The 9,583-nt window shown below is 32.1% G+C and overlaps 1 protein-coding gene across 1 annotated transcript; it reads left to right on the forward strand.

Annotated features, from left to right (window-relative positions):
- Nucleotides 1-285: 285 nt before the first annotated feature.
- LOC137933224 (tRNA endonuclease ANKZF1-like) lies at nucleotides 286-9,235 on the forward strand. Its single transcript, XM_068777079.1, has 11 exons — nucleotides 286-556; nucleotides 994-1,203; nucleotides 1,858-2,021; nucleotides 3,322-3,600; nucleotides 4,329-4,551; nucleotides 5,328-5,466; nucleotides 5,698-6,019; nucleotides 6,901-7,061; nucleotides 7,299-7,440; nucleotides 7,856-8,008; nucleotides 8,707-9,235. The coding sequence occupies exons 1-11, from the start codon at nucleotides 433-435 to the stop codon at nucleotides 8,845-8,847; spliced, it is 2,058 nt and encodes a 685-aa protein (XP_068633180.1). The 5' UTR covers nucleotides 286-432; the 3' UTR covers nucleotides 8,848-9,235.
- Nucleotides 9,236-9,583: the final 348 nt, after the last annotated feature.

A 9,583-nucleotide genomic window follows, 5' to 3' on the forward strand; every position in this document is an offset into this window, starting at 1 on the left:
ACCTAAAGTAATATTATTATCAACCGCAGGTATCGACGAATTAGTTAGCAAGTCAATCTCAGTAGATTTTTAGTAGATAATTATTTAAAATAAATTGTATAGAATAAACATAAATAGTTATTTTACTCCATGTTTTTATTTCTAAGTAATATGTTAAGATTAAATTAGGTTTCAAATTACAACAAAAATATTGCAACATTGTTCAATTTAAACAACTCTACAATCAGCTGTCATAGGTTGTCAATTAAATTTTTAGGTTAAGTTTGTGTGTTGTAAATTTCCTTAAAACATGTATTGCACAACTTTATTATTTTTTATTCAACACGAATTTGAGAGGAAGCAGTAACATTTTCCCCAACCTTTTCGCTTTTATTTAGTTTAATCGTTCTTAGTTTAATTCAGTATTTAAAAGTATAGGTAAATAGATTGATAATGTCTTACAAAATAGAAACCGTAAAACCCACAACAGTGAGAGTTTATGAATTAGATGCATTTGAAAGGTTGTTAAAAGGAATAAAAGTCGCCGCGTGCATGATTACTGAGTCACATCAAGTTGGTATGTCACTTTTTAAATGTTATAAACAAACAATATTTGTACCATTACGAAATATTATTTTCCATTTACTAATAATATAGTAAACTTTAAAAATAAATTTTGCGAAATAGAGTTTTTGCCTTTTATAGTTTTTACTTTGGAAATTGTTGAAAATAGGCTCATCGCTATGACATTACAAACATTGTCATTTGAAATTATTACTAAATTAAATTAGATTTAAACTATGTCTTTGTAATTGATATTCAATTTTGAAATTCTAAATTTGTAATTTGAGGCTTAATGTTAATATGCCATTTGTAATAGTAAAACTAATTGAAATATATATGACATTGAATTATTTATAGTTGTTATGTGTAAATGCTTCTTTAATGACAATAAATAATTAAAAGATTTCATTATATCTTATCACACATTAAATTAGATTTTTATAATATTAGTGGATGAGGCAAGTGTCATTAAGCGTCTCAGAGCTTTAACCCTTGATGGACCATCTGATGGTAATTGCTGCGGCTGTTGTGGTGTTGGTCCGTTTGAAACCCGTGCACAGCAAACCGCCCATTATAAACAACACTGGCATACCTATAACTTAAAAAGGAAACTATTTGGAAAACCACCACTGACCCTGGGGCAGTTTGATTCTAGACAAGGTAAGTTTTAAGAATAATCCAATGACCTATTTTTTATTGCATAATATTGTATTAAAAATATTTTTTCTCTTATTTCATTTAATTTGAGTCATTATTACTAAAAAGAAATAAAATGTATTAAGTATTGATTTTGTAGATTTATTCCAATATTACTTAATAAAATTTGAGAAATGTTTAGCACACAGTTCCACTCCTGACCCCAAAAATAAAGTTAGGCTTCATACATTATGTTAAATGTAGTAGAAAATATCTTTTAAAAAACCAAAAAATTGTATTACTATAAAAATAGATATTTTTTGCCCCTTGTTTGTTATGTCTTAGTATAATTGACAAAACAGTATCAGACAAAATAGAGTTGTAAGCACTATTTGCATAAATGTGGTCTTGCTATTTTGATATAAATATATTGACGTATAAAGTAATAGTGGTAAAAGTTTTTTTTAATATGTGGTTTTTTGCTTTTTATTTATTGTTTAGATATGTCATCCATGATATTAGATGATATATTTTGTTACACTACTGACATAAGCCATGACTTCATGCTATATTAAACACAAGATTTGGATGATATTGTTAAATCAGAAATGTTTTCTGGTAATATGTTTGTGAGTTTTTCCACATAATTCTGTTAGTAAATATATATTTATCATGCAGATGATAATTCAAGTGTATCGGGAAGTGATTCCGATGGTGATGATGGTGGCACCCAACCATCAAGTGATTTATTTGCCGCTGCTACAAGACATTGCAAGGCATTTTTTACCAATCGTTTTGGGCAAGTGTTCTGTATATACAGGTGTATTCTGCATCACAAAAAGGTATTATATTTGAACTGCATTATCATTTCTTACCTAACTAACCTCTGAAACTTATATACATTTCTCTTGGATATTTTTAAGCAGAAACTATCACATATGTTTTATAATCATTTAAACTTACATCTTTAACCATAGATATAAATGTACATAATGCATGTACATTTTGAGCTGAAGTATAAAAGCTACAGAAATTTTTAGGATGCAAGACAATACTTCTAAAACATGGAGAAACTAACCATTTTAGGCCATTATGAATTATTTAATATAATATTAGTTTGTATTAATTATGGCCAAAATATACGTCTCCAACTTAATAATAATATTTTAATTGTGCCACAAAGTACATAATTTTGTTAAATGGAATTGACTAAAATGTTTTATCCATTTCTTTTTGGTTTGCCTTCTAATGGATGAATTAGAATTTGTATTGTGTTGTTTCCTGAATTTTTATTTGAAGCAATCTAACCTAATCACTAATACTTGTCAATTGCTCAATATATAACTAATTTATAATGCAAGTGTGAAAATTTATTTAAACAAATTAAAGATAAATCTATAACAGCAAATAGTATCAGACTTTGCAGTATCAAAACACACTAAAGTTATTTTATTTTACATCTTAACTTTATAATGCTTTTACTTTTGATTAGATTCTTTTATATTTCTCACCTATATCTCATAAATTATTCATACACCCAGTTTTATTTTCTCCAATTTATATATATATATATATATATATATATATATATAATGTAAATAATATATATATATAATATGTAATATATATAATGTAATAAACTGTTGCAGCAAATCTTTGACATTCATGTGTTCTCATTATATACATTTTGTCAGACATCACCCTTATGTAAACCATGTTAATTTACTGCATTATCATTTTTAATACATATACATTATATTTTGTTGTTTACATTCGCTAATGTAAATGTATAGTATAGTAAGTGTATAAGTCTATTTTTAACAATTATTTATATACATTTCTCTCTTCTTTTAAATTCTTTGTATTATATTTCATGTAAATGTATATATGGTTATATATGATAGGTTACTGAGTGGCGACCACTAGCCAGTAGATGAGGGGCGGTGAGAGCCCCAACGAGGAGGATCGTCGACATAGTTTTCAGGAAATCGCTGGATGCGGGCAGCGCAAGAGTTGTCATCGTGACGATCTTTAGGACGCTTTATGTTTTTGAGTGTCTATCGCCTGATATGATAATTTGTTCACACGGTGATAAGATACTGTTCTATGGTGTTTCATAAAAAAGAAATAATTTATATCTAGGAAGAGTTATCAACCGACGGTGACGGTCATGCGTGGATTGAGCGCTGCGAGAGAATATCCATCCCTGGCTTCCAACGCTGGGCTGTGCTCATGGTGTCCGGTGGTCACTTCGCCGGGGCGATATTCTCTGGAGGAGTCGCTGTACTGCACAAAACTCACCATTCGTACGTGACCAGACGAGGTCAGGGACAAGCGCAGGCTTATAGAGACCATCATGGAAACGCGCCCAGGTCAGCTGGAGCGAGCTTAAGAAGATACAACCAAGCGCAGTTCTTAGAGGTACAATGTCATGTATAAATTTAATTACAGACTTTCCTATAAATCAACGACAAACCGATGTCACGTACTTTTAAATTTGTTCAACTTTATTCATAGTAAATGCATTTTATACACCTCGTAAGGTTCTATTACTATGACTGCTAAAGTTTACAATTTTTACCTCATTTAAATATTTTTTGTTCAGTACACTTGAATGTATCATTTTATAACTTTGTTATTTAAAGACAGATGCTCATAGTTGTAATAATTAATACCTAATACAACCTCCAAAATTTATTTCAATTACATATTGTAATTTTAAATAAGTAGATAAAACTTGTTTCACTTTTCATCGTTAGAAACTCTTCTGTTAACGACAGACGAAAGTTTAAACGGCGCTATTTATTTGAATGAAAATAGCGCTTTATAAACCATACACACAAAATTATTACTACATTCAATAGTAACAGACCGTGTTGCAATTTTTTTATGTATTAAACTTATGGTTACTTGTCCTATCGTCCGATTTCAGCTTGACGTTGATTTATGGGACATATGTCATATAATCACATTATTTAGTAATATAATATTCTCCATGTTGATAGAATCATTTCTTTGTGTTTCCCTTACTATTAAAGATAATGACCTTTAAAGAAAATTTGTGGCGCAATATATTGCGCCATCTATGCCGCACTTCTGTGGTCTTCATACGTCGATGAAAATAAATGTAATTCACAAGTGACTTTCAGCATGTCCAAGATATAATAGCTGGTTGGACGGAGGATCTTATTGGATGCTCTTGCATATTGTACCGCGCCGTGGGTTCAGTGAATCAGGCCGCTCTATTCGGCAAAAATTCGCCTTTAAACAGAGACGATCTTCGAGTTAGAGCGCTTCCTTTTCCCACGAGAAAGCCCACGTTTAAAGAAGTTAAGAGAGTGCACGAGACTGTTGCCAGCATTGAAGTATACGGTAAGAGAAATAACTGAATCTCTTTCCTTATTACACCTTCCATATCAATTTTTAAAGCATTTGACAATTTTTATTTTTATTTTAGGGGGACCGGAAAGTAATGTTGTTTCTGTCGACATATTTTAAAGGAAAAGCGATTGATCTTTACCTCTCTGGCATTGAAAATTTGTATACTAGATTGCAAAAGGTTGTTGATAATGAAGATTAATATATTGTTGATTAGAAATATAAACTTGTAAAAATGTAGTCGTGTGAATTTAACTCAAGAGAGCGACATTACTTTCTGGTTGGACATTGGGGGGCTAATGTTACGAAATAAATTGAAATGTGGAAGAAAGCGGCCCGAATCTAGGGTCTACCGACGACTTTAAAAAGGTTCACCTGTTCACCTTTTGGGAGGACGTTCTACTCTGCGCTTGTCACGATCAAATTCTTTATTTCTTTCATCAAAAAATCTCATCCATAGCTGACTATGGCTCGCTGTGCGACCATGAGGAAGTGAGACTTGAAGTGAGAGACCACGTTTTGGTCTTAAATCATCACTGGTAACACATATTGGTCGTTGAATAATAACATGTAATACATTTTATTCAAGCTATCTAACATATCAAACTCTGATCACTGATCAAAATTTTATTTGTTATCTAATAAGATGTAGTTATTCCATTTTTAAAATTAAGTACATTGTCTGTCTCGTTCGTGCATAATATCTACATTATACTTTGTAAAATCATTACATCATACACTAGTTCTTGTAAGTTAATTGTAATATATAGATACAATGGAGCTGTTTCAAAAGGCGTTGATCGCCTCAACCGCCAAACCTGTCAACAAATCAGGTTCGGACACGGCAGCGGATCGAAATAAAAAAGCGCAGAAGAGTCCAAGCAAGCCGATTGACCGCGCAAAGTCAAGGTATTTATTAACAATTTCGACTTACATATTCAGATATGGTTTTTGTTTCATGTTATAAAGAGTAATTGTCATGTTTGTAATGTATAAAGATACAAAAAGCTAAAACCAACTTCTTAGCTTTACAGGATGATTGGCTATAGATGTAAAAGCTTTAAGGATGTATAGCGTATTTTTTAACAAAAAGCTTTTGCACCTATTTACAATCACCCTGTAGAAAGCATATTACGTTAGGGAGAGAACACCGCGCGAGTTGCCAACGCAAATGATATCAAGCGAAGACGAAGGGCCGTGTTTCATAGACTCTGAAACTCCTTTGGAATGGATCAAAACACTATCCGAACAGAACAGCCGAGGAATAATTAGTAATTCCAGAAAGGATTTGTTAATTAATGACACGGCGTTAACAAGCCCGAGGAGTTCTGTGAGCGAAGAAGAGAAATTACAAGAGAATAAACAAGAACAAAAAATAAAAAAGAAGAAGCAAAAGAAGCCAGAAGAAGTTGCCAAGTCGTCGAAGAAGGGGCAGATAAAGATTCCTGCTAATGTTAAAAAGGTATAGAACTCTATTAAATTGATACTTTAATCTTGTTTTCGTATTATCACTAGTAAGTTTATATTCATAGGGCGTACTTTTTGGCGCCGAATGAGAGCTCACCATCTTTATAATAAATATAGTAGCTAAGAAAGACAGTAGAAAAGTAGTAGTAGCTCGAAGAATTTCTCATCTAAACTGGCAAAGAGGGGGGCCTCCCTCGTGCAGCCGTCTGTTGTTTGGGCCGAAAGGTTCTCAAATAACAACCACGAACTGATTAAAGCGGCCTAAATAGGTCCCCCTCTAGATGGACCTTGCAGTGGCCGTCAATCGGCTGACATGAATTAATGAAACTATACAAATTAAAAAGGTGTAGCTAGAAGCCAATGTCATTAATAATACAATTTAGCGACAAAAAAAGTTATTAACTTAAAACTTTAACATAGATAAAATCGATTCTGAATATATTTGGCTTTTACAGTTTTGTGAAATATATAACATACATACGCCATTTTCATTTCAACCGTAAGGCATCCACTGCTAAGATTAATCTTCCCCGTAGATTGCCCATAGGATCGGCGGACCACGGCGCAATTTACGACTGTGACCACCGGTAAGCACAGATGTCTTATGCTGCAGTTGTTGTTCTGTGGTTTCCAATCCAGAACTTTCCAAACCAGTTCGTACAGAAATCTTGAAAGCATCTGTGAGCTTGCCGTTAAGGACCAGGGTCTTGTATTAGACTTAGTGACACCTACTTAGTCTTGGGAGGACTGAATGGACTCTTCGAGTTGTTTGAAAACTGCTGTCATTTTAAGTAGATGCTTTAATAAATAATGTACGTAAAAAAATACAGCTGTAGGTTCAACGTAGTTCAACTTAATCAAAAAATATAATTTTAGATTTGGAAGGTCATTTCGAGCAATGAGTTTACATCACTCGAAACTGTGCTTGAAACTTGGGAGGGCGATGATTTAGTAGCAGCTTGCAACACTCAGGATCCGGCTGATGGCAACACCGCCTTACATAAAGCTGCGATTGCGGCGAAGGGTGAAATGGTCACGTTAGTACATTTACACTTTAAACTAGCTGGAGAATTTTTGTATAATCTTTACATCGATCATTAGTAATCGGATATTGTGATTAGAAAAAAAAAACATTGTGATGTAATTCTATTTTTAAATTTGTGCAAATGCTTTTTAATCTTTATTTTTTTATTTAATAGTTATTTGTAATGTACGGAGTTTATTTAGGTTCCTTGAATCATAGAGTATTAGGCTAATATTGATTACACTTGCAGGCAAATTTTAACTGCTGGCGGTGACCCATGCATTAAGAACAATCTTCTTCAAACACCCTACGCTGCGACCACACAGAATGACATTAGAGTTGTCTTCCGACTATTCCAAGGTCAATACCCGGATAAATATAATTATAATAAGGTAAGTTTTAATTATAAAATTAATTTTATACTTTTATTAATTATAATTTATTTATTTTACAATATTTTTAGTACACGGAGGGTTAGAGGGTAAAAGTAATATTAATCATCAACATCATTTCAGAAGAAACTCCACAATATTTATTATGTATATAATATTTATTATAATTTTTTTTCTCTTATCGGCATGTACCATTTTACTATCAAGATAAACACTGAAATCTTTTATTAGCTTTATGTATTAAAGTATTTATAGAAAAAAAGATATTAAATTTAATCACTTAGTTTCTGAATAAAATGAAATAAGAAAAATAAGGTAAACATTCTAAAATAAGTCAAATAAGTGGTAACTTAACACTACCGTTCACGTACACACGAAAATTATTTTCATTACGTCAAAATTATTGTGTGTCCAGTCGCAAATACCAGGCCCAATCACACCTGAGCTCCTACAACAAGAGAAAGAGAAGAAGGCACAGCAGAAGAAATTGAAAAGACAACGCGAGAAAGAAAAGCAGGTTGAAAAGATAAAAACTAACAAGTTCTTGCAACTTACTGACGCTGAAAAGGTAAGTCTTTTGTTTGTACATTTTTTATGGAAAAGTACTTGTACGTCTGGTTCGATTGAATGCTTGCAACAGCTCTGTTATAAAACATGTAAAATTTTTTTTAAACATAATTAACATTTTTTGTCACTTGTTTTTTGTGCGTACTATAACTTTACCAGTGGCATCAGTTTCGAGAAAAAAGAAAGTTAATTACTCGTATTAAAAATATAAAAATATAATTACTGTAGGTATATAAATAATTTTAATAGTATTTACCTATTTTTTGTAAAGATACGATTTTTTTTTCAGTTTTTATGACAATTTTTAGGTACTTTATTTTTAGACTTCTTCCCGCACTACGCGCCAATGCGATCTTATGCGAAAAAATACCTAATGGCCTTCCTATAAAGCTAGAGGCTACATATAGCTACCACCTTGGGCCGGTCATATAGGTCCCTCTTAACTTCACTACGGGTGATCAAACCACAACTACTAATCTAAAACTAAGTAGAAAGACCTATGTTAAGAGGGAAAAGAAACCTTTAAGGTTTATTTTAAACCATCATCATGTCAACCGATGAACACCACAAGGAATGGGCTTTCACAAAGATTGCCTCAACGACCGGCTCCGCGCTGCCTGCTTCCAGCCACTTCTTAGATTTATTTTATCTGTGGAAATAAAAAGTGTTTCAAGTTTATATAAAAATTGTCCATTTTAGGTGAAAATCGATGAGCCTCGCTGCTTTCTATGCGGAAATCGTCTTCCGAAGCCGCCTTTCGAATACGACAAGTACAAATTCTGCACCATACGATGTCTGCAAAATCACAGAAACGTCAGGCCGCTACATATGAGCGCATGACAATGCAAAACGAACTGTAGTCCCATTAGTACAATGTTCATTATGTATTACTCAATAATAATAAAGATGAAATCGTTTCTGTTTTGTTTCCGGTGTTCATGATCATGAGTATCCAACGGTAGCATATATATCTTACTATATATTAATATTTTGTAACTAATGTTTGATGGTAATAATTAAATAGGAAATACAAAATTGAACCAATGTCGAAACATCTATAGTAATGTACACAGATCCCATATAACTAGCGGTCATAACATAGATTCCTTACAAAAAATTGAATGCAAGCGATTATATCGAAGGACTTATGAATTTAAAAAAATCAGTTTTCTACGTAAATTTAAAACAATTACCGTTAGCGTTAATGTTCGCTGTTTTGAAATTTAATAATAATGAAGTAAAAACGTCAATACAATATTTTTTTTTGTAATATTGTATACTAATTTTAAATAAATAATGCTCGTATAATACGTGTGTCGAAATGTACATAATTTTATTTATTAATATTACATATAACTAACAACCTAAAACCTACATTAATAGCTTCAATTAACTTTCGATAAATGATTACCTTTTTCTAACATTTGCAACTATATTTAAATCCTAACACGTTATCACAAAAATTTGTTTGATGTATCTTCTGAATCTTAAACCTTTACCTCTATTCTCTCTGTCATTATCGTGTCGGCTGTAAGTTGCCAATTGCTGAACATCGTCCTATAGGAACGGTTGGAAG

This window comes from Battus philenor, unplaced genomic scaffold, assembly GCF_028537555.1.
Source record: "Battus philenor isolate CCGP_79_NKW_IND1 unplaced genomic scaffold, ilBatPhil1.0.hap1 SCAF_13, whole genome shotgun sequence".
NCBI lineage: Eukaryota > Metazoa > Arthropoda > Insecta > Lepidoptera > Papilionidae > Battus > Battus philenor.